This window comes from Eleutherodactylus coqui, chromosome 7 (assembly GCF_035609145.1).
Source record: "Eleutherodactylus coqui strain aEleCoq1 chromosome 7, aEleCoq1.hap1, whole genome shotgun sequence".
Classification (NCBI taxonomy): Eukaryota; Metazoa; Chordata; class Amphibia; order Anura; family Eleutherodactylidae; genus Eleutherodactylus; species Eleutherodactylus coqui.
In genome coordinates this window covers 21,141,679-21,166,908 of record NC_089843.1, presented here as the reverse complement: position 1 = coordinate 21,166,908, position 25,230 = coordinate 21,141,679, and the positions used below count along the sequence as shown (strand labels likewise).

General features: G+C 47.0%; 1 protein-coding gene across 1 annotated transcript in view; it reads right to left on the bottom strand.

Annotated features, from left to right (window-relative positions):
- Positions 1-23,220, bottom strand: part of LOC136573427 (vomeronasal type-2 receptor 26-like) — an 81,346-nt gene extending 58,126 nt beyond the window's left edge. The window contains exons 1-4 of the mRNA XM_066574717.1: positions 23,098-23,220; positions 20,003-20,193; positions 19,174-19,405; positions 18,918-19,041 (exon numbers count right to left, since the gene is read on the bottom strand). Coding sequence (XP_066430814.1) covers positions 18,918-19,041; positions 19,174-19,405; positions 20,003-20,193; positions 23,098-23,220 — 670 coding nt within the window. The remainder of the gene's footprint in view (positions 1-18,917; positions 19,042-19,173; positions 19,406-20,002; positions 20,194-23,097) is intronic.
- Between the last annotated feature and the right edge of the window lie 2,010 nt (positions 23,221-25,230).

Genomic DNA, 25,230 nt, shown 5'->3' with positions numbered 1-25,230 from the left:
GAGGAGAAGGAGAGACACCCTATACTGCATGTGAATCACATGGAATGAGTGAGTTACTAAATCCCCTAGAGAGAGAGCCACACTCAAAAAAGTGCTAAACAGGTACCAGTTCACACTACAGGCATTTCCTGCTCAGCTATCCATAGCTGGGATCACCACACAGAGGTACTTTTCTGAGTTACACCCATGTGTCTGCGGTGCGGGGTCTGTATTGTGTAAGTCTAATCTGTCACTAATAGTCAGTCAAAGTGTCTGTGGAGTGACCAATGCCCCCTTCCTCCTCTGGAGTGCTCCCAATCCAGGACCGGTGACATACAGATAACGTAGACTGTAGGGCCATATTAATCCTGTGCATCCTCCCTGCCTCTGAGCTTTAGCCTGTAATTGCTGAAAGTGAATTGTACCTGTATTACCTGTTATTTTAAATTAATTCTCCAGTTAAAAGCTGTACCGGGCTCTAACCATTCCAAGGGACCCAAGGTACTAGACACAAGCCTCAGTGTTTATTTCTCTGCAGCATACAATACTGGTGTGTGGGAGCGGTGGCATCATGAGCGATACTTACTATAAACCCCCTCATCCCCCCTATTGGCATTCCCTATCCTAGGGGTGTCAAAGCTGAGCTGCGATCCTGCTCTAACCTTGGCTACGTGTTATCCCTCCATGCAACCGTGAAACGTCAGCACTTATCCTTCCCAGCTCTCCAAGTTAGCCAGGTGCCCTGGGTCACCCCTCTGAGGTGTTGCACTTGCATAACTCAGCAGTTGGCATTCAGGATTCTGGAAAAGCTGAGTGACAATGTAATGAGAATTTCATTAGTTGTCACTCAACTTTCCAGGATACTGCATGGCATGTCTCATTATGGTTATGTGTGGTGTATACATTTGTGCATAACTAAGCACAAATATAAAGACTATACAGGCAACTCTCTCCCCCCTCTGCTACCGTGTTTCCCCGAAAATAAGGCACCCCCGGAAAATAAGGCACCCCCTGAAATTTGCAGAAGTCCCAAATATAAGGCACCCCCGATAGTAAGGCATAGTAAAGTGTGCAAGCAAGTCAAGAGGCCTGTCCCCTGCTACCATCCCCGTTGTATCCTACCTCCAGATGTATAGGTAGATCTGCAGACAGTCTGCTGTTATCCTGTCCCTGCTGTGCTGTACGAGTGTGCTGTTGTGAGCTCCCCTTGCGGGCTGGAAAAGTCCATACTGTATGTTCTGTTCCTGCTGTATATGTCTGCTGTGATGAGCTCCCCCAGGTGGCCGGAAGCTGCAATACCATCCCTGCTTACAAGTGGTACAGGAACTTCTGTCTGCAGACAGGTACGTTACTTTACAGCCCTTATTTTTATGTCTCTGTGTGTGAGTCAGGCAACCTGTGTGTGATTCTTAAGGCTGGGTTCTCACAGAGCGTATTTCCAGCTGAAATCTCACAGTTTGCCCACAGCGATAAACAGCGAGATTTCCGCCGGGAAAGCGCTGCTTCAAAACCCACGGCACTCAGCCGCTTGTTTTGAAGCGACCTGGCTGCACGCTTTTCCGTTTCTGTGGCCGGTGAATCTGCACCACAACACCGGCTTCTCCCAGCTTTGCCGTGACAGATTTACTGTCCCATGTGGATGAGATTTCTGAGAAATTTCGTCCACAAAGCTGGCCAATTGAGGGATTAGCGGCCACAGACGGATTTGCTGTGGTGAAATAAGACACCCCCTGAAAATAAGACGTAGCGCATATTTGGGAGCAAAAATTAATATAAGACGCGTCTTATTTTCGGGGAAACAGGGTATGTAGTCAGCAGATAAGTGTTGTCCATTTGCTCAGATCTCATGGTGTCCTATCTCCCGGACTTCCTCTTGCTGTTTTACTTGCTCTCTCCCTCCTGTTATCCCTGCCTGTGATCAAGGCATGCTCTCCCCTGGGATGCTGTGGGGTGCACAGGTTTTTTTTTTATCTGCATCATGCCTCAGGTGTCATTGTCTGCACCTGTTCAGCAAGTGTGGGAATGTCTAGTGTCTCATCCCAGCAGCAGCAATGATCCCAGCTACAGGTCCTCTGATCTCTGCTTTATGTCCTTCCCAACATCTCCAGAGAGCTCAGAAAAATACCAGTCTGAGGGGTGCAACTAAGGACAGAGATGCCCTGTTCTATGTAGACCCAGGCATGATCCCCCTACAGCTGATTGATGGGGCAGTGGGGAAGGCAGCAGTTTCCTCCCATTAATCAGTTGTTTGTACAAGCATCAGGCACTGCTCTGGATCGGGCCTGTGATGTTTATCAGGCTGTCGGCTCCATATCAAGATCCGGCTGTCCATACAGCAACTCCCTGCTGCTTCCCCCACCCACACAATCAGTTGTTGTCTGCCGCTCTGCTCTCCTACCGCTCCCCTCTGCACCCCGCAATCAGCTGTTGTTGGGTACACTGTTCTGTTGCTCACCTCTGTCCCCTGCAATCGGCTGTTGTATGGCCACTCTGCTCTCCTGCCGCTCCCCCTCACCCCCGCAATCAGCTGTTGTTGGCCGCTCTGCTGTCCTGCTGCCCCCTCCTCCCTCAGGCTTTTGTCTTACTGACGCTCGAGTTTGACACATCGCGGATTGGATTGACAGATTACTGGGAGGCGCTGCTGAGGATCTAGCAGTCATGGTGCACTTTGGCACCAATGAACAAATTAGAGGTCATTGGAGGGCCTTCAAAAACAATTTCAGGGACCTAGGATCCAAGCTTACAGTGAGGACGTCCAGGGTATTTTTCTCAGAAATACTACCTGCACCAAAAGCCACACTAGAAAGGCAGCAGGTTCTTAGGAAGGTAAACAAGTGGCTCCAGAGTTGGTGTAAGAAGGAGGGGTTCTTGTTCCTGGAGAACTGGGCTGACTTCGCTGTTGGCTACAGGCTCTACCATAGGGACGGGCTGCATCTCAATGTGGAGGGTGCAGCTGTGCTGGGGGAGAAGATGGCTAGAAGGCTGGAGGAGTGTTTAAACTTGGGACTGGGGGGAGGGAAAAAAGAGAAACATGAGGGTAGTCAGTGTAGTTAGTGACCTGGGGCCAAGAAATGGGAATGGGGGTCGAGCAGGGGGTGGAGTTAGTACATTTAGAATTGACAGAACAGCCAATAGTATCATTAGTATCTAAATTAATTCAAAGAACAAAAACAACCATATAAATTGTATGGCTACAAGTGCAACAAGTCTGATCAGTAAAGTGGGTGAGCTTGAAGTGAAATGACTGATGAAAACTATGATATAGTTGGAATAATGGAAATGTGGCTTGATGATACGTGCAATTTGGCGGTGAATTTACAGGGTTACAATCTCTTCAGAAGAGACCTGGAGAACAGAAAGGGGAAGGAGTGTATCTGTAGGTTAAATCATACTTAATGTTGAAGCTGCGAGAAGATATAGGTGTAAGAGATGAACACGTGGAATCTGTTTTCTATAAACCACCAAAAGCAACAGAAGAAACTGAAATCTTATTATTAAGGCAGATAGAAGAAGTGTCAAAGCACAATGAAGTAATTATCATGAGGGACTTTAATTATCCAGATATAACATGGGGAAAGGAAAGTTGCAAATCTCAGAAGGGTGATAAGTTCTTAAGAACAATTAAAGATAACTATCTTACCCAACTTACGCAGGAGCCAACAAGAGGGAGGGACACTCTAGACTTAGTACTAATAAACCGGACCGAATAATGGGGGTACAAGTTGAGGGACACTTGGGGAACAGTGACCACAATATAATTAATTTCCAACTTTCATTCAAAAACTAAAACTAAAGAACTAAAACTTTAGTAAAGCAAAATTTGATCAGCTCAGAACTACTATCGGTAACATTAATTGGGACAACACCCTCAAAAATAACTGTACAGACAACAAATGGGAAAAGTTTTAAAACATCCTAATCTAGTTTGACAAGACTGTAAGGGAGCAATAAATGAAAAAAAGAAAGCGTTTTAACTATTAAAACAAGAAGGCAGCGAAGAATCACTAAAGTCATACAGGGAAAAAAACAAAATATATAAAAAAAAGATTAAAATTGCTAGGGAGGAGGCAGAAAGACTGATTGCCAAAGAGAGAAAAAACAACCCTAAACTTTTCTTCAACTATATTAACAGCAAATGGATTTGCACTGAGAACACTGGCCCTTCAATAAATAATGCAGGAAAAGTCATAGAAGACGATGGGGGTCAGGCAAATCTATTAAATGGTTTCTTTTCAAGTGCATTCACGAACAAAAAGAAAATGTCACACAAGATGCAGGGGAATAAAAAGAACCCCCCTCAAAATACTGCATACCTAACACAGGAAGAAGTGCAGAGCCGGTTACAGAGGATTAAAATCGATAAATCGCCGGGTGCAGCTGGAATACACCAAAGGATTTTAAGGGGACTAAGTGATGCAATAGATAGACCCCTATTTCTTATATCTATGGACACTATCAAGACTGGGGTTGTACCATTGCATGGGCGCATTGCGAATGTCGTTCCAGTATACAAAAAGAGGTAGAAACGATAGCCTGGTAACTACAGGCAGGTAAGTCTCACTTCAATAACTGGAAAAATATTTGAGGGTTTTCTGAGAGACGCCATCTTAGAATACCTCAAGTAGAACAACGGAATAACTCCTCACCAGCACAGGTTCATGAGGATCGATCATGTCAGACCAATTTGATCAGCTTCTACGATGAAGTAAGTTCTAAGCTGGACCTGGGAAAGTCTATTGATCTCATATATCTAAATTTCTCTAAAGCATTTAACACCGTGCCGCATAAAAGGTTGATAGATAAAATGAGACTGTTAGGTCCGGTGGCTCTGAGGGTCTCCATGCCCACACTACTGATCCTTTTACATGGGCTATGGGGTGCGGCGCAGAGGAGCCCTGGTCTTTTTTACCTCCCCTGGCCACCGTGATTCAGTGTGCCACTTCCGGGCGCAAGCTTCCGAGTGCAGGGAGCGTGCGCCTAGTTACCCATTTTACTGGGGATGCGGCGGGTTACCACCCCACACCGCATCCCCTTTGCCATGACACCCGGGCGCCTTTCTTCTGTTGCTGCCTATCTTGAGCAGGTGCCGGGGGCTGTTCACTCCGGCACCCTGTATTTAGGTCTTGCTGCTGTCAGGCTCCCTGCCCCAATTAGCTGCTGGGGCGAGAGTTCTGACAGCATTTAAACATCTCAGTTTCCTCTGGACCTTGGCAGTGTATGTTTGGTCTCCAGGTACACCCGCTTTACCTGTATTGGATTCCCTGCTTTGACTCACTTGCTTCGGACCTGACCTTGCCTTCGCCTGACCCCTTATACCTCGGTCTCTCCTGTTGCCACCCGGATTGCCTGACCTGTCTTTCTGTTTGTGTTTTAACCAGTATCTGTCTGTCACCCAGTTGTCACCCTAGGGCCTAGCCTAGGGGGGAAAGGAGGTAGGGACAAGGGTGACGGGAAGTTTCAGGGACTTCCAGTTTCCCGGACCTCAGCTCCCCGACAGATACACAAAAAGGATCAGACTATTTTATCCGACCAGTTATGTTAACTCCCTGCATGGAGGCAATGTCGGCCTTGGCAAACCAGGTCCAGGCCCTGACGAACCTGGTTTAGAACCTGACTACCTGTTTGCAGTAACAGGTGTGGGTGTTGTCTGTGGCTCAGGTTCAGCCTCCCTCTGCTCCAGTGACAGTTTCTGAGCCTCGGGCTACGCTCCCTGATTTCTTTGCTGAGGAGAGGAAACAGTTTTTTGCCTTCCGGGTAGACTGCAAGCTGTTTTTTGATCTGCGACACCACTCTTCTGGCACAGAGTACCAAAGGGTGGAAATTGTGATTTTCCGACTAAGAGGAGACCCTCAAAACTGGGCTTCCTCTTTATCCTCTGACTCTCCCACACAACAGTCTTTAGACGCCTTATTTTCAGCTCTGGCTCAAATCTATGATGAGCCTGACCATGCTGCCTACGCTGTCTCTAAACTGCTGTCCTTGCATCAGGGTCGGGAGATGGCGGAGGACTACTGCTTCCAATTCAGACAGCACTGCACAGAGTCAGGGTGGAACGACTTGGCCCTCAAGGACTTGTTCTATCTGAAGGAATCAAGGATCTGTTGGTTGTCCATCCTGAGCCTAATACCCTGGAGCAAACAATTTTGCTAGCTATTCGAGCTGACCGTCGTCTGAGGGCCAGATGATGTGTTAGGACCAGTCCGGTCTGCCCATCCACCTCCTCTGTAAACCAGACAACTTCACGCCCTCCACTGAACCAATGGAATTGGGAACGATGTCTCCTAAACAGTGAATACCGATTAAAAATGAACCTTTGTAGTGTGCATCTGGTCATTGGATCACTACCTGCGGGAAGAAAGCCTTGGCAGGAAAATTTCTGCTCTTAGTCAGTTGTCGGGAGGACTCTCTAGGATCTTAGGTACTCTGACCTTGCCTTTGCCTGACCTAACCTTGCCTTTGCCTGGCCCCTAGTACCTTGTTCTCTCCTGTTGCCGACCCGGATTGCCTGACCTGCCTTTGTGTTTGTGTGTTTACCAGTATTTGTCTGCGAGTCTGACTCCTGCCCCGCATCCCTATCCAGGCTAGGGACTGTCACCCAGTTATCACCCTATCGCCTAGTCTAGGGGGGCAACTAGGTAGGGACAGGGGTGGTGGGAAGTTTCAGGGACTTCTAATTACCCAGACCCCAGCTCCCTGACAGAGACAGCTCAAACTGGTAGAAAACGTGTGTATCTGGGTAAATAACTGGCTTGTACTCTGATTGGGCCACCGTCGCTAGTGTGGTGCCACATGGCTCAGTACTAGGCCCCATTCTGTTCAATATTTTTATCAATGACCTGATAGAGGGACTGCACAGTAAAATATCAATATTTGCAGATGACACAAAAATATGCAAGACAATACAACAGAGGACAATGTATGGCTACAAAAGGTCCTAGATAAGCTCAGGGCTTGGGCAGAAAAATGGCAAATGAAATTTAATAAGGATAAATGTAAGGTTATGCACATGAGCGGGAGAAACGGATGTCACCAATATACACTAAATGGGGTGCTGCTAGGAAAAAGTGAGATGGAAAAATACCTGGGGGTACTAGTGGATTGTAGATTTAACTGGAGCAACCAATGCCAGTCAGCTGCTGCAAAAGCTAATAGAGTCTTGGGGTGCTTTAAAAGAGGTATAGGGGTGAAGGATGAGAACATTATTCTTCCACTATATAAGGCACTTGTCAGGCCTCACATGAAATACGGTGTACAATACTGGACATCGCTGCTCAGGAAGGATGTTGCAGTGCTTGAGGGGGCTCAAAGAAGGGCAACTAAATTAATAAATAAAATGATTGGACTGGAATACCCAGAGAGGCTATCAAAATTAGGACTTTTCAACCTGGAAAAAAGACGGCTAAGGGGCGATCAAATAACTATGTATAAATACATGAGGGGACCATACAAGGATCTCTCCCATGATCTGTTTATACCCAGAGGGCATCCGCTATGTCTAGAAGAAAGCAGGTATCATCAACAACATAGAAGAGGGTTCTTTACTATACAACAGTGAGACTGTGGAACTCTTTGCCTGATGACATGGTGATGGCAAAATCCATTGAGGAGTTTAGGAGGGGACTATATGCCTTTCTAGAGCGCTATGATATTACAGGATATAGATATTAGGTGACCAGCAGGTTTTTAGTTCCGGGTCTTATATTTAGGTAGGAACTACAGTATCAAAGGTTGATCCAGGGATTAGTCTGATTGCTATTACGGAGTCGGGAAGGAATTTTCTCCCAAATGCGCTAATTGGCTTCAGCCTCTTGGCGTTTTTGCCTTCCTCTGGATCAACTAAGGGTTGAAACAGGCTGAAATATCTGGACATTGCATTGTCTTCATTCAGCCTAACCTACTATGTTACTATGTCTAGTCAGAGATGGTCTCTAGAAAGATTTAGATAGGAGTGTGGTTGGTATAGGCAAAGGAGGTGCAAGAGGGCATTGAGCGCGCTTTAGTGTTGTGGACAGCGGCGCAGGTTTGAGGGGGGGTCAAGCCATGCTGGCTGTGGCAATGAGGGTGAGGGGTCCTTGAAGTCAGCATAAAAGTATGGTGGGGGGAATGCTGGGGCTGGATAGCTACCTTCCTCTTTTTGATTGAGTAGTTGGTGGTCTGTCGCCTCTTTGCTTTGCCAGGTGGTGCCGTACAAACATGGTGGGAGTCGCTAGACAGGGTATAGCTAGTTGGCCTCGGTGTCGGGAGGTCGGCAACTATAGGCAAGGTGGTGAGTGGTGGGCCTCTCGAGTTGGTTGTTGCGGGGGAGGCGTGTTTCGGGAAATAGGGACACCCGAGTCAGTTAGTGTGCGATGGAAGGCATTTAAAACTTTTTCTTGGGTTATTGAGGTGAAAGGGTTTGACAGGGTTCCAAGGATATCTCCCTAGGTTTCCACTTGGGCATAAAATGTTATGATATGTTAATGTTATGTTTGTTAATAAATATGGCTGCTGTGGCCAAATTTAATCCAAAGAAGAAGGTGTCTGTTGTCATTCTAGGTAAGTTGGGGGGTTCTTGGCCGGGTGGCTACAGCAGAGATGACTCAGTTATACCTGGGTCATGGGAAAAAATTATCTTTGCACAACAGACAAAAGTGAAACTTTTGAGCAAAAATGCACAACACTTTGGAGGAAACCAACACCAAAGCCTCATCCAAAGCCTTGCGGAGGCAGCATCATGGTTTGTGGCTGCTCTGCTCCTCAAGGAATGGACACCTTGTAATCATTAAGTGAACAATGAATTCTAGGGCAGATCAGAACATCTTATAGGAGAATGTAAGGGCCGCCGCCCATGACCTCCAGCTGAAGAGATGCTGGGTGATGTAACAAGACAATGAAATAAAGCACACAAGTAAAACATCTAAAGAATGCTAAATAATAAGACTTATGTTTTGGAATTGCCAAGTCAGAGTCATGATTTTAACCCTTTGGAGATAATGTGACATCACCTGTAGAGCGCTGTGCATGCGGGACATCTCAGAAATAGTAATGAATAGAGATGAGCAAGCATACTCGTCCAAGCTTGATGCTCGTTCGAGCATTAGGATGCTCGAGATGCTCGTTACTCGAGACGAGCACCACGCGGTACTCGAGTCAATTCCATTTCCTTCCGTGCATGTTTAGCGCCATTTTCTGGCCAATAGAAATGCAGGGAAGGCATTACAACTTCCTCCTGTGACATTCCAGCCCTAACCTACTCCCCTGCAGTGAGTGGCTGGTGAGATCAAGTGACCGCCGAGTACTTAAAGCGGTCCCACCCGCGGTTCGCCTCAGACACACACTGGGAGAGATCAAGGACAGTGCTGCTGACGAGATAGGGAAAGTGTTAGTGTAGGATCCTGTCTACAAGTACCCCAACGGTGCTTCTTAGGGCCACATCTGACCGTGTGCTTTACTGTTGTGGCTGCTGGGAGCTGTTTTGCACCAAATTTTTATTTTTTTTCATCTCGAGCTGTGCAGGCTATTACAGCTATAGCGTTCTCAGTCTGCAGTCAATTATACAGAGTATTGGGGCAGTGCTGGTGAGACAGGGACAGTGGTAGTGTAGAATCCCGTCTACAAGAACCCCAACGGTCCTTCTTACGGCTACCTGTGACCGTGTGCATTTTACTGCGTGACTGCTGGGAGTTGTAGTGCATCACTATTGCAGAGCCAGACCTTTTTGCAGCCTTCCGTATAATTATTTTCTGGCTGCAGTTTGCGTTACATTACCGCTGTCAGCCTCCAACTGTACGCCAATAATTCCATAATCTTTTACACCGCTCTGTGTCTGCCGTCAACTTCACGCACAGCGTACGGCGACAGCCGCTGACAGAGGGAAAGTCATATACACGCTATATAGGCTGTATTCTTTTTCGAAAAAAATTTAAAAAAAAGATCCTTCTAACAGCTACCTGTGACCGTGTGAAATTTACTGGGTGTCTGGTGGGAGTTGTAGTGCATCACTATTGCACGGCTAGGCCTGTTTGCAGCCTTCCATGTTCTTTGTTTCTGCCTGGAGTTAGCGTTACAATACTGCTGTTGCAGCCATTCTGAGGCCTTCGCCTTGCTTGCAGGCCACACCAGGGTTTAGCTGTGTCCTTACCTCTCCTGGAGCTGAGGGGTGTGGTGGTTGCAAGAGTGATGTCAGTCCTCACCTGGTGCTGAGCCCTGACCCCTATGCTGGTCAATGCTTCAGTTGCCGCTGGACAGCTGCTGTGGAACACATCCTGGTTGAAGCTCCTTTTCTTAAAGGGGTTGTCCCACGAAAGCAAGTGGGGTTAAGCACTTCTGTATGGCCATATTAATGCACTTTGTAATATACATCGTGCATTAAATATTGGCCATACAGAAGTTATACACTTACCCGCTCCGGTGTTGGCGTCCCCGTCTCCATGGCGCCGACCGAAGCCTTCTTCTGCCTGGATTAGACGCGCTTGCGCAGTCTGCCCTCTTCTGTCCGGCTCCGGCGTGCTCACGCCGCAGAGGTGTTCGCGCATGCGCAGAAGACCTATGCAGCGCGAGCACGCCGGAGCGGCCCCTTCAGCGGGACTGAAGAAGCAGACTGCGCAAGCGCGTCTAATCCAGGCAGAAGAAGGCTTCGGTCGGCGCCATGGAGATGGGAACGCCAACACCGGAGGGGGTAAGTGTATAACTTCTGTATGGCCAATATTTAATGCACGATGTATATTACAAAGTGCATTAATATGGACATACAGAAGTGCTTAACCCCACTTGCTTTTGCGGGACAACCCCTTTAAAAGCTAAGTTCTTTATTTCTGCTTTGTTTGGTTTTTCTGTTCCTTTCTTTTTGTATTAGGGCTCCCATATAGGGAATTGTCAGTGGCCCAGGCACGCGTGCAGGTCCGCACCCATCGGAGCGATCAGCTCGCCGAGTAGGCAGGGCCCCTTCCCGGGTTAGGGGTCTGTAGAGAGAAGTATTCCCGGAGTTTAGTATTTTCATTGCACTGCTGTGCCTTTTCGTTTGTTTTGGATATTGCACGTCCGGTTGGACGCGACAGATTGACCAGCTCTTACCTACTCAGGGAGATACTGTGTGGTTATTATGAATCACCTTGAGGTTTTGTCGCACCAGCTGGGCACGCTGGCTGCTGAGGTCGCAGAGGTAAAACAGCGACAACTTGCGCTGCTGGTTCCCAGCAAGGAACCCAAAATTGAGCTTCCTGACCGTTTTTCTGGTGATAGGCAGAAATTCAGATCCTTTCGGGATGCCTGTAAGCTCTATTTTAGACTGCGTCCTAGCTCTTCGGGGGATGACGCCCAGAGGGTGGGCATTGTAATGTCCAGACTGCAGGGGGCGCCACAGGCATGGGCTTTTTCATTGCCCCCGACGTCTGAGGCCTTGGCCTCAGTGGATAACTTTTTTGCTGCATTGGGTGTTATCTTTGATGACCCAGATAAGATATCGGTGGCTGAGGGAAATATCAGACGTTTGCGACAGAGAGACTCCACTGTCGGAGATTATTGTGCTAAGTTTCGATGTTGGGCAGCAGAAACCCAGAGGAACGACCCTGCTTTAAAGAGCCAGTTCCATTGTGGTCTGTCCAATGAGATCAAGGACATACTGGTAGGATATCCAGTACCCCGCAGTCTAGATGAGGCCATGTCTCTGGCTATTAAAGTTGGGAGACGGATCAGGGAGAGGCATCAGGAGCTGTCTATGGATCCCGGCCTCATACCTGCAGGTATGGAAGAGCCCATGCAGCTGGGGTCTCTAGCTGGCGGGGTTTGGAGGAGAAGGACAGTACAGTTTAATGGCCGATGCTTTGTCTGTAATTGTACAGGTCATATGGCTCAGTTTGGCCCACGTCGGAATGCTCAGTCAGAAAACTAGATGGCCTGGAGGTTAGAGAGAAGGTTCCTCTAGCCATCAGATTGCTTGGGTATCCTCTTCCAGGCTGGTACTTCCCGCTGAAATTCGTTGTGGCAGTGTTGACAGTCCCATACGAGTCTTTCTGGATTGTGGAGCTAGTATTAATTTAATACATCAGTGGACTGTCAAACGTTTAGGCTTAGAGATGAGTGCTTTGGATTTTCCCATCCCTGTGTCCGCCATTGATGCTGCTCCACTATCTCAGAAAAGTCTGAGTTTTTGTGTGCCTAATGTCCATTTAAGGATTGAGCTGTTCCACACGGAGATTATAACACTATATGTCATGGAATCCCTCCCTACGCAAGTAGTCTTGGGGTTGCCTTGGCTACGCTTACACAACCCAGTAGTGGACTGGGAAAAGGAGGACATTGCAAAATGGAGCCCTGGTTGTCTGTCGGGTTGCATTTCTGTTGATATAGCTTTATTCAGGCAGAGGAGTTGCCTGAATTTATCGCTGACTTCTCTGATGTGTTTTCCCAGGAGGGGGCAGACAAATTACCACCACACAGAAAGGGGGATTGTGCAATTGAACTTCTCCCTGACTGCAAGTTTCTCAAGAGTCGCATGTACAACATATCTTCCCCTGAGAGACTGGCGCTCAAAGATTATATCCAGGACAGCTTGAGAAGGAATCATATACGGCCATCTAATTCCCCACTAGCAGCTGGTTTCTTTTTTGTAAAGAAAAAAGATGGCCGGTTACGTCCCTGTGTTGACTTTAGGGAATTGAACAAAATCACGAAACGCAATCCATACCCTCTCCCCGTTATCCCGGATCTGTTTTCGCAGTTGAATGGCTCCAACTGGTTCTCTAAACTAGACTTTCGCAGGGCATATAATTAAATCCGGATTAAGGAGGGGGACGAGTGGAAGACTGCGTTTAATACCCCAGAGGGGCATTATGAGAGTCTGGTGATGACTTTTGGTCTCACTTATGCCCCTGCAGTATTTCAGTCCTTGATCAATGAGGTTCTCTATCAGTTTGTGTGCAGATTTGTATTAGCATACTTGGATGATATTTTGATCTTTTCCCCGGATTTTGAGTCTCATGTTTCCCATGTTCGCCAGGTCCTCCAAGTTTTGCGTGAGAATTGTTTGTTCGCCAAAAGAGAAAAGTGTGTGTTTGCTGTACAAGAGATCACATTTTTGGGGCATATAATTACCCAAGAAGGTTTCAAGATGGATCCTGAGAAGGTTCGAGCAGTGCAGGATTGGGTCCTACCAGAGAATGTGAAAGCCCTACAAAGGTTCTTGGGATTCGCCAACTATTACCATAGATTCATTAGTAATTTTTCGGTGATTGTTAAACCTCTCACTGATATGACTAAGAAGGGGTGCTTTCCTACTAAATGATCAGTGGAAGCAATGCAGTCATTTCAGAGATTGAGGAAGTGTTTTGTTTCGGCTCCGGTTCTGGCGCAGCCAGATTCTTCTAGGCCTTTTATTGTTGAGGTTGATGCTTCAGAGGTGGGGATTGGAGCAGTTCTATCTCAGAGAACGGAGACATTGCAAGATCTCCGCCCGTGTGCATTCTTCTCTCGTAAATTTTCGTCTTCGGAAAGAAATTATGACATTGAGTACAGTGAATTGCTGGCGATTAAATGGGCATTCGAGGAGTGGCGTCATTTTCTAGAGGGGGCGCTACACAAAGTAACGGTTTTCACGGATCACAAAAACCTCATATATCTGGAATCTGCCAAGAGACTTAACTCCAAACAGGCACGCTGGTCGCTTTTCTTTTCCTGTTTCAATTTTTTTGTTACATATCGTCCAGGCTGGAAGAATGTGAAGGCCGATGCTCTTTCAAGAAGTTTTCTTCCAGTAGTTTCTGAGGAACCTCCTGCCCCTATCCTGTCTGAAGGGGTGGTGGTGTCGGCAGTGTCATTAGAGTTAGAGGAGCAAGTCTGTAGAGCACAAAATCTGGCCCCGTCAAAGCTTCCAGCTGGGAAGCTTTCTGTTCCAGTTCATCTAAGGTTACAGGTGCTGGCCGAGATTCACAGTTCGGTGTTGGCCGGGCATCCGGGAATTAATAATACCCGTAGGCTACTCTCTAGAACGTTTTGGTGGCCAACATTACGACGGGATGCGTTCAGTTTTGTTTCATCTTGTGAGGTGTGTGCCAGAACCAAGTCATCCCGCAGTTGGCCAGCTGGTATGTTATTGCCGCTGCCTATTCCTATGAGACCATGGACTAATTTGTCCATGGACTTCATTACGGATTTACCACCTTCCAATGGCAACACAGTTGTGTGGGTGGTAGTAGATCGGTTTAGTAAAATGTGCCATTTTGTGGCACTCCCCGGTTTACCTAATGCGAAGACGTTGGCTAGTTTGTTCATTTGCCACATCGTTAGACTACATGGTTTGCCAGAGAATATAGTCTCCGATCGTGGCGTACAATTTGTTTCCAGCTTTTGGCGAATAGTCTGCTCTCGTTTGGGTGTCCAGCTTTCGTTTTCCTCGGCATACCATCCTGAGACCAATGGGCAAACTGAGAGGTGTAATCAGAACCTGGAGCAATATTTACGTTGTTATGTCTTGGAAAACCAGGAGGACTGGTCGAAGTTCTTACCACTAGCCAAGTTTGCTCTAAACAATAGACCACTGGAGGCTACGGGGACATCACCGATCTTTTGTAACTACGGATTTCACCCATGTTTTGGCCCCCTTTCCAAGAGAGTTTCGGAGGTACCAAGAGCAAATGAGTTTTGTTCTGATATTGAGGCCGGGTGGGCGGAGGTCCAGAAAAATTTACTGCGATCAGTTCGGCGGAGCAAGCAAGTTGCAGACAGTCACCGCTCTGAGGAGGCGGGATTCTGTGTTGGAGACTTGGTTTGATTGTCTACCAGAAATATAAAACTCAAACAACCGTCCACTAAACTGGGCCCGCGATTTATCGGTCCGTTTAAAATAATTGAGAAGATTAACGCGGTTGCTTTCCGGTTAGAAATTTCCAGTGCGATGAAGATTAACAATGTTTTCCATAAATCTCTGCTTAAAAGATTCATCGATTCTGGGAATGACTCACCACCCCCGGGTTCTGTACTAGTGGATGAGGAGGAGCAGTTTGTAATAAGTCGCATTTTGGACTTTCGTAGAGTCAGGAATTCCTTGCAGTACCTTGTACATTGGCGCGGTTATGGCCAAGAAGAGAGGTCATGGGTTCCTGCAGTGGATGTTCATGCGGATTGTCTGGTGAAAAATTTTCACAGATTAAACCCTGGTCGTCCTGGTCCTAAATGTCCTGGGGCCCCTTCTAGAAGGGGAGGTACTGTTGCAGCCGTTCTGAGGCCTTCACCTTGCTTGCAGGCCACACCAGGGTTTAGTTATGTCCTTACCTCTCCTGGAGCTGAGGGGTGTGGTGGTTGCAAGAGTGATGTCAGTCCTCACCTGGTGCTGACTAGCTCTGCTCCTATTTAAGCAGTGCTAGTACTGACCCCTATGCTGGTCAATGCTTTAGTTGCCGCGGGACAGCTGCTGTGGAACACATCCTGGTTGAAGCTCCTTTTCTTATAAGCTAAGTTCTTTATTTCTGCTTTGTTTGGTTTTTCTCTTCCTTTCTTTTTGTATTAGGGCTCCCATATAGGGAATTGTCAGTGGCTCAGGCACGCGTGCGGGTCCGCACCTTTCGGAGCGATCGGCCTGCCGAGTAGGCAGGGCCCCTTCCTGGGTTAGGGGTCTGTAGAGAGAGGTATTCCCGTAGTTTAGTATTTTCATTGCACTGCTGTGCCTTTTTGTTTGTTTTGGATATTGCACGTCCGGTTGGACGCGACAGCTGCCTTTCTCATGACCCTCGCGTTAGACGTATTCTGGCCAACACGGATTACTGGGTGTACACCCTTCTCGACCCATGGTACAAGGAGAACATTTCCACTCTCATTCCCAAAGAGGTAAGGGGTACGAGAGTGATGCTATACCACAGGGCCCTGGTGGACAAAGTGATGCTAAACTTCCCATCTGGCAGTGCTAGCGGCAGAAGGCTCAGTTCCGAGGGCCAAGTAGCAGGGGAGGCGCAGAGATCAGGCAGCATGTTCAGCGCAGGCAGGGGAACACTCTCCAAGGCCTTTGACAGCTTTATGGCTCCCCAGCAAGACTGCGTCACCACTCCCCAGTCAAGGCTGAGTCGGAGGGAGCACTGTAAAAAGATGGTGAAGGAATACGTAGCTGATTGTACCACCGTCCTCCATGATGCCTCTGCTCCATACAACTATTGTGTGTCAAAGCTGGACACGTGGCATGAGCTTGCGCTGTATGCCCTAGAGGTTCTAGCTTGCCCTGCCGCTAGCATCTTGTCAGAGAGGTTGTTTAGTGCAGCTGGGGGAATCATCACGGACAAGTGTACCCGCCTGTCAACTGCCAGTGCTGACATACTTACACTCATAAAGAGGAACAAAGCCTGGATTTCCCCCAGACTTCTCTTCTCCACCGACATAGAGCAGCGGAACCTAAAGATTCTTTTCGCTGCAACCGCAGATAAAAGCCCTCTTCTCTATCACCGAGAAAACGGGGCATTTAGCTTTGTCAATCTGTCTGTGACATTAGTCCTCCTCCTGTGAACGGCCAATTTTTCTGTGGCCCAAAAGGCTCATCCACCAATGTTTTTTACAATTTTTCAAAGTTTCAAAAGTATTGATACTTTAACATGAGCCAATTTTTTCAACAGGGCTGCCTCCAGGCTCTGTTACAAATTAAGCAACAGTGAGCTGTATCTTTAAAAAAATGTTTATGGGTTTCACCTGCCCTCTCGGTTGATGAATTTTTCAGAGGTACACTTGTACTCTTGGTATGCTAATTTTCGGGCCCATGCCTACACTCTTATCCAACTAATTTTTCTGGCCTTCGCCTACGCTCATGGTACCCCAATGTTTCAGAGGTTGCAATTGGATTTCTTTATGTACCGTCTGTGTGCTCCTGCTAGCCACCCATGGTGTGGGTGCACACAGACGTCCCATAGCGGTGTTGTACCTGCGTGGCACTTTAAGAAAAAAACAGACTGACTAGGGCATGGAATGTGGGCCGAAGCCAACATGTATTTTCTCTCACGTTACCATAGCTATCCAGGGCACTGCATTGGGACAAACAAGAGGAGCGATACAGCGCTAATGAGACGTTCACAGCTACGCTAGCATCAGAGTCCGCTCTATGCCCATGATTGCTGAGGGTTTGTGCAGAGGCCTATGTCCTGGGCGCAGTGAAAGTCTGCCATGTTTGGGCACTCTGATTTTCTTTATGTGTACTGTCTTTAAGTTTCTTGGACCCACCCATGCTGTGGGTGCACACAGACTTCCCATAGAGGTGTTTTACCTGTCTGTCCCCAAAACACTGACAGACTTGGGTAGGGTGCAGAGTGCAGATGGTTTACCCCTTGCGTTGTCGATGAGGTATCCGACACCCAAACAGAATGAGTAGTGTGTGGACACATGGAGTCCCCATTGCTATCTCACTCGCAGCACCTTGGGCCACACAAGGTGTTTGCTGGGACAGAGGCTGACCCAGGGCCCGCTCACATACTTCCCACACCGAGTATTGCTGCATTGCGGAGATGTATAGAAGTGCTGGGCTGGAACCTGAGTCCCCTTTATGACCACGTTTGCAGCTCCTGACGGAGGTGGCACAGGATTGGAATAAAGATCAAACGTCAATTTAGCTAAGGTGTGCCTTGCTAATGAGTAGAGTATACTCGCTAAAGCACATTACTCGAGCGAGTAGTGCCTTAGCCGAGTATCTCCCCGCTCGTCCCTAAAGATTCGGGGGCAGGCACAGGTGACAGGTGAGTTGCGGCGGGGAGCGGGGGGGAAGGAGAGGGAAAGAGAGATATCCCCTCCTTTCTTCCCCGCTCTTCCCTGCCGACCCCTGAATCTTTAGAGACGAGCGGGGAGATACTCGGCTAAGGCACTACTCGCTCCAGTAATGTGCCTTAGCGAGTATACTCGCTCTTCTCTACTAATGAGGGTTTGCCCGAAGTAAAAATTGTTAGCAGTGGAGGGGGACACTCTTGCCACTATTGTGGCTTAATAGTGAGACCTGGGAACCTGAGATGCAGCCCAGCATGTTGCCCCTCGCCTGCCCTATCCGTTTCTGTGTCGTTTCCATCACTTTCGTAGGTTTTCCAGATTTTCACAAGTGAAAACCTAAGCAGAGCTTCGGTCATATACAAAAATGCTCGAGTCGCCCATTGACTTCAATGGGGTTCGTTATTCGAAACGAACTCTCGAGCATCGCAGAAGGTTCGACTCGAGCAACGAGCACCCGAGCATTTTGGTGCTCGCTCATCTCTAGTAATGAACCTAAATCCATTTACAGGATGGAATGATCCAAAGTTCCAGCTCAGTGATGTGCCAATTTTATTAGTGGCTCGGGGACATGTTTAGTGGTGATTGCTGCTATAGGAGGATCTATATGTTATTAAAGGGAACCTGCCAGCTCCCTACAACACCATGTACTCAGTTATGGTGCTGTTAGGGGATGTGACTGGGAGCCGGGTGAAGTATTCTTATACACACCTGCACCCTGGTTCCTGCCACTGATGTCCATGTGCCGCACAAAAATCTGACTCTTCTCAAATTGCTGTCCGTGCGCTCTTTCATAGACATCTATAGTAGAGTGCACACACGGCAGTCTGAAAAGAGATTTCAGTTCACTATGTGACTTCAGTGGCGAGCAACGCAGGTGCAGGTGAGTATAAAATATATCATCCAGCTTCCTTTCATCTCCCTAACAGGACCAGGACTTACTTTCTGGTATTGTAAGGTGGCAGGTTTGCTTTAAAATTGTAGGTTCACAATTTTGCATTCTGGATGGTTAATGTGTCCAATAAAATATATGAATGGTAGAACGTCTTTGTCTTTAGTTTAGTTTTACTATGTTTGTCTATTTGTCTATAATTGTGATGGAGCTGACACATTTCATTAGTAATGATTGCAGAAATTCAGGTAATTCCAAAGCGTCCACTTATGTTTTCTTTCATATATATATATATCCTTTTGGTACATCACTGTCATCATCACCTACTGCTCATACTACCATATACCGGTTATATTGGATATCTCCCCTTCTGCACACGGGATGCAGTCATAGCAGCAGGCATGGATTGTTCGTCCTGTCTTTTTCCTGCTTCCAGGTGAACATTGGTCGGAGCAGCGGGATACTGGGATCTGTAGGAAAAGACAAGAACCTTTACTACAAAGATAAAACACACATGTATGATAAGAGGATGTAAACCATATAATGATGGTAAAGGGCGGACAGGATTTACATAATCACCTACATAATATAACTCTTCTCACCTCCTTTGTGTGTTTCCATGTTATAGACTGCCGATTTATGTGAAGCTTTTCACCACTGACGGCCCACGGAGTAAAATTTCCTACTTCAACCTCACTTATGGCCTCTCCTGTATGTAACCAGTTTATGATCTTATATGGATGCATGGCTTCTCCCTGCTCATTAAAGTAATATGAAGGTCTCATTGGATCCGGTGAGGACTTCATCCTTTGTATGTAGCGCTGTAACTTCTGTCTGTAGTGTAAAAATCCAGTTATTGAGTTTTCTCCATATTCATCTTTTATAAATAAGAACATTTCATGCAGAGCTCTTGCCAGAACTTCTACTGCAGAATGCAGTCTTGTGGAGACCCCCGATGTAAGCATGTCCACCCGATTTGCTGCATTAAGTTTATTAGTGTAGTTGTGTTTTTTATAGATGTTATAGTGGGGTATGAAAGAATCTGTATCAGCTTTCCTGCCTAGATTACCTAACAATGTCCAATAAGACTGTTTTTGGTTCATTGGATTATGTTTCCTATATATTTTTATAAAATCCTCCAGACCTAGAAAAGGTGAGGAAAATTGCACTGCTAGATTTCCATTATATATCAATTTCTCTATATGGTATGATTTTAGAGAACTAGAGATCCAGGAAGGTGAAAAGATGAAGGTGTTCTCTAAAAACATAAATTCATATTCTGCTATAAAGTGAGACATATAAAAAGAGAAGGTCCCACACATTATAATGACGGAGACTTGGGGATTGTTTAGAGCTTGTAAAATCCAATTATTAGTTTGCAGTGTAAGTTTTATGGTGAAGGCGACACAGATCCCGCGCTCTCTCATGTACTTTGTTAGTATCTGCAGCTCATTCTCTCCAGTTTCATCATCCGATACTATAATCCCAACCCAGGTCCAGCCAAAGTGCTCCAGCAGTTCGCTGATCGCCATATTGTGGATGTGGTTATTCTGGACCATTCGGAAAACATGAGGATAGAGGAGTCTATCAGATAATGAGGGGTCGGAGGCTCCATAGCTGATCTGCAAAACACAGAAGAAAACTAAGATCATTTTGTATAGACTGTTCTCAGTCAGTTAGCTAGTAGGATGTCCTCGGTGATCCAAAACTCCACATACAAAACCCATTCCGTTAGGCTGTATTTAGATGGCTACAGAAGACTGTGCTGAGAGTCTTTGATGCAGATCACATCACACAACACATGGACACCCCATCTGTGTGCCGTGCGAGGTGCCAGACAGTACATTACATGCCCATTATCTAGCAAGATTTACACATAAATAGGACAAGTAGCGATTTTCCAACCGAGACTCTTGGTTTGAGAAGAAAAAAATAAATCAAAATCTCTCATCGGAATGAGCTCAGTCGGGTTCGTTTTCCATGTGAGATCTGACCGTGACGGTCATGAGCAGAATTTGTGTGAGAATATCAGCCAAACAAATATGGCTTAAGGGCAGCTGCACATGGTCGTGCTTGCGTAGGAAATGTTTGCGCAAACAACATGCAGCGAATCGAACCCATTGGTATCATTGGACGCATTCTAATGGTTCTTTTATGTGAATGCATTTCGTGCATGCAAAAAAAAACATGACTTGCTCTATTTTGATGCGCATTTGTGCCCCGGAGGTCCTCATAGAAGCCTGTGGGGGTGTGCAAACACTGGCACCTCATTAGCCTAATTAGCTTTTTAAATAAGTACAGGGGTGATTCCTGCGCCCATGTGAATGAGTGATGCCTGCACAAATACACACAGGTTTTGTGCAGGCATGGACGCAAAAAGACTCCTTACTGGACAAATACATTGTGCAGGAGCGAGTGTTTTTGCGTTACGCTCATCTGCAGGAGCCCTTACTCAGGTTTATGAGGGTATAAGAAGAGACGATGGAGCCAGAATTTAGCTGTGATATTCTGATCTTCACTAAACTAGAATATCAATGTGAGCGACAGAACATGTGCCCCTTCCCTTCTTGTTCTATCTTATAATTGGTCCGCTGTAAAGGGGTCTCACATATAGTGGATTCACTGCGGGATTCCACAGCAGAAGAGCAAATCTGTCAAAAATCCTCAATTGGCAAATCTGTACCTAAGGCCAGATTCAGACAAGAGAATTTGCGTGTGTATTTACATATGAAAGATTTGCGTGCTCAAGACGAAGAGAAAAGAACTCATTGATTTCAACTGGTTTGTTCAAATGCACGTTTGTGGAAAAAATCCTCAGTATGCTCTATTTTCCTGCATATTAGGGCAGGGAAAGAGCACATATTGGACTCCTTACAGTAATTAGCCATCTATGTGGTAGAAGCATCGTTGTACGTGCAAAAAGTACAGCTAAAAACTTTCATCCACGTGTAAATACATAACTCCGATTCTGCCTTAATACAGTGTAAATACGCGTCCGCTCGTGCGAATCTAGCCTAAATGGTGGTTTTTGTAGTGGTCTTTCTTTCGGATTTGCCGTGCATTGTAACTCTTGTATTTGAAGGGTTGGGATCTACAACATAAATAGACATGCGGCAGATGTTGTAGAATCGATGCAGAAATTTTCCACTGTAGGTGAAGAGGATTTTTAATATTTCCTCCACATGGGTTGTACAGTAAGGCCGGGTCACATGGCGGTGATTTGTGGCAGAATATCCGCAGCAGGCATTTCGCTGCAGATCAGCCACGGAAAACCAGCCTCCAATCTCACCCCATTTGGTGCAGGTTGTGAAGCAGCTTTATCCCATATTCCTACTATAAATGCTGCAGAATTTCTGTGCAGAGGGTCAGCATAGAAATTCTGTGGCAAATCTGTCCCGTTTGAAACCCATCTAAGTTCGGCTGCACACGCCCATCACGGCGCCCCCAGAGACCCCAATACTTACCTCCGGAGTCTTCTGTCCCGCATGACGCTTCTGCGTGCATGCGCAATAGATATAGGGGTTAACTTCCCACATTACTGATACATATATCTATATTGGTATACTAAGGCACTAAGGGGAGTGGGGAAATGTATCTGTCATGGCTATCTATACATGAAGATCTCATGTAAAGGACCCACCTACTGCTTACTATATAATGTGTTTGATCAGGTGCTAGGGGGTCCGTTGGTGGGCGCCAGGGCTGTGTAACACACACAAGGACATGGACATACAACTGAAGGATAATAAGAGACCTTGTTTTTCTCAAGTTACACAACTGGACTACATTCACACCAGCAAGCACGATATCAGGTCGAGAAACTCATTTTTTCCGCCGATGCGAAGTGTTTTTGATTCAAAAATGTCATCACTTCTGGGAAATTGTGATTCTCAAGGAGGTGATTATTGGGCATCTAAGCATTGCAAGTGTTTCCCATTGATTTTAGTGGGAAACATCACATCACACTTGCATGCACATCACATGGTATGCGCAGGACACGCAATGTCTTGTAAGATCCCATTGAGATCCCAAGTAGAAGTTTAAGCTTCAAGAGTTGGTGAACTTAGAAGCAAGAGGGCTACAAATGCCAGACAGACCCAGACAGATTGAACACAGATGACACATAACGGTATGAGAAGCTGGCGGTTTCTGATGGGGAAGTATGGAAATTGTACCTTAATTTGTTGAAAAGAGTAGAAGTCAGCCATGTGTGCCAGAGTCCCAGTACGCAGCACATTGCTTTCCTCACTAAGAGGATGACTCTCCGTCTCCTCTTCCTCCTATTCTTCAGCCCAGACATGCTGAACAGATGGGAAGGAAGTAGCATGGGTACCCTCTGCAGTGTGGGCAGTAGTCTCTTCCCCCTTCTTCTCCTCCTCCTGCAATACATGCTGAGAAACAGACGTGAGGGTGGTCTGGCTATAAAGCGACGCATTGTCATCCCCCATCTCCTGTTCTATCCACAAAGCATCGGCCTTAATGCTTAGCAGTGACATTCTCAGCAGGCAAAGCATCGGGATGGTTACGCTGATAATGGCCGCATCGCCGCTCAAAGTTTGTGTAGACTCCTCAAAGTTTCTTAAGACCTGACAAATATCAGACATCCTCTGTGAAGAACTAGGAAGGCTGACTACCACTCCGACGGCCATGTTGCAGCTAGTTTTTAAGAATGGCTCTACGCTGCTCGTAAACCCTTGCCAACATGTGCAACGTTGAATTCCAGCGCGTGGGCACGTCGCACAACAGTTGGTGCACTGGCAGCTGGAAGCAATGTTGCAGTGTCCGGAGAGTAGCAGCATCTGTGGTGAACTTTCAGAAATGTGCACACATGGCACGTGTATTAGTCTACCAAGCTGCAAAGCCGCCACCAGGTTATGCCCTGCCTCCACAAGGTTAAACCAATGTGCCATCAGGGAGATCTAGTGTCCTTGCCCGCCAGCACTTGTCCACATGTCTGTGGTTAAGTGGACCTTCCCAGTAACTGCATTGGTGAGGGCACAGTTTATATTCAGTGAGACGTGCTGGTGTAGGGCGGGGATGGCGCACTAGGTAAAAATAGTGGCGACTGGGGACCGAGTACCGAGGGACCGCCGCCACCATCAGATCGCGGAAAGCCTTTGTTTCTACTAGCCTATATGGCAGCGTCTCTAGGCTGAGTAGTTTTGAAATATGCATGCTTAAAGATTGTGCATGCGGGTGGGTGGCAGCGTAATTCTGCTTTTGTTCCAACGCTTGGGTTAGCGACAGCTGAACGCTGCATTGGGACACATTGGTGGAGGCAGTGGAGGACGGTGCAGGTGAGAGTGTGGGTGGAGGCCAGGAGACGCCCGTGCCTGCGTCCTTGGGAGGGGGATTGCATCTCTATGCCAGAATGTGACACAGGGGAAGAGGCAGTGCTGTGACCCACAGGCGGTGAATGGCCTTCATTCCACCTCGTCAGGTGCTTAGCCATCATATGTCTGCGCATGCTGGTGGTGGTCAGGTGGCTCCCCTGCTGATCTTGGTTGCACAGCACTGTTCGTCGGTCATCCACGCTCTCAATAAAAAACCTCCAGACCTTCGAACACCTAGCCCTCTGCACGAAGGCTTACCATGAGAGGTACTGTGGGGAACAGTTGGGGGATTATTTGCTGTGGACCTGCTTTTCCCTCTGGCCAACCTACTGTCTCTTCCAACGTGTTCTGCTGCTGCACTTGCCTCCCCCTCTGAAGCCATGTCTTCAGTAGGCTAAGCAAGCCCGGTGAATTCAGTCACCTCATCGTCCACCAGCTCTTCCTCTGAATCCTCTGTCCGCTCCTCCCTCGGACTTCCTGCCCTAACAACAACCTCACTGACAGAAAACTGTGTCTCTTCATCATCATCATCCACAAAAAGCTCTTGAGACACTACTTGGAAGTCCCCACCGTCATCACCCTGAATCTGTGAAAGGTCCAAATTTAGGGCATCGGTCACGACAAGCTACTCAGGTGGCTGATGAACCATTTTTTCTGACTCAGGGAAGAGACCCGAGAACAATTCCTGGGAGCATGCCTGTTCAGAATCTCTCCTTTTCCTGGAGTGAGGATTCAGAGGTGCAGTCCCTTGGCCAGCATGAGTAAACTACGTGGAAGACTGAGTGTTGGATAAATTACTGGACACCTTATCCGCTATCCACGTCAGCACCTGATCGCACAGTTGTGCTTGTAATAATGGTCTACCACTCGGACCAAAATGTGAGATGAAGCTGGGGAGCGGAGATACGCGGCGCTCTACTAATCCCTCAGCAGCAAGCACTGTTTCAAACTGACCAGGACCTCGGCCCCTGCCAACACTCTCATTCGGACGTCCACATCCACGTCCTCAACCTTGACCCTTACCCCTAGTCTTCATCATGTTGGATAAAGCACTTGGACTAAATGCTACGCATAATGCAAGTTATTTAGTGTACGCTTATAGGCCAAAATAGACACAATAAACAGTGTATACTGTTGTTAGATAGTGGAGATTCCCACCACTGAGACACTGGTATATACCTTAGGCTTTCAGCAAGCCCAGATAAATTTAAAACAGTGTATACTGTTGTTAGATAGCGCTTATTCACAGCCCCCAGACACTGGTATATAGCGTACGCACTCAGCAGGGCCAAAAAATTGTTCTAGTGTGTATACTGTTGTTAGATA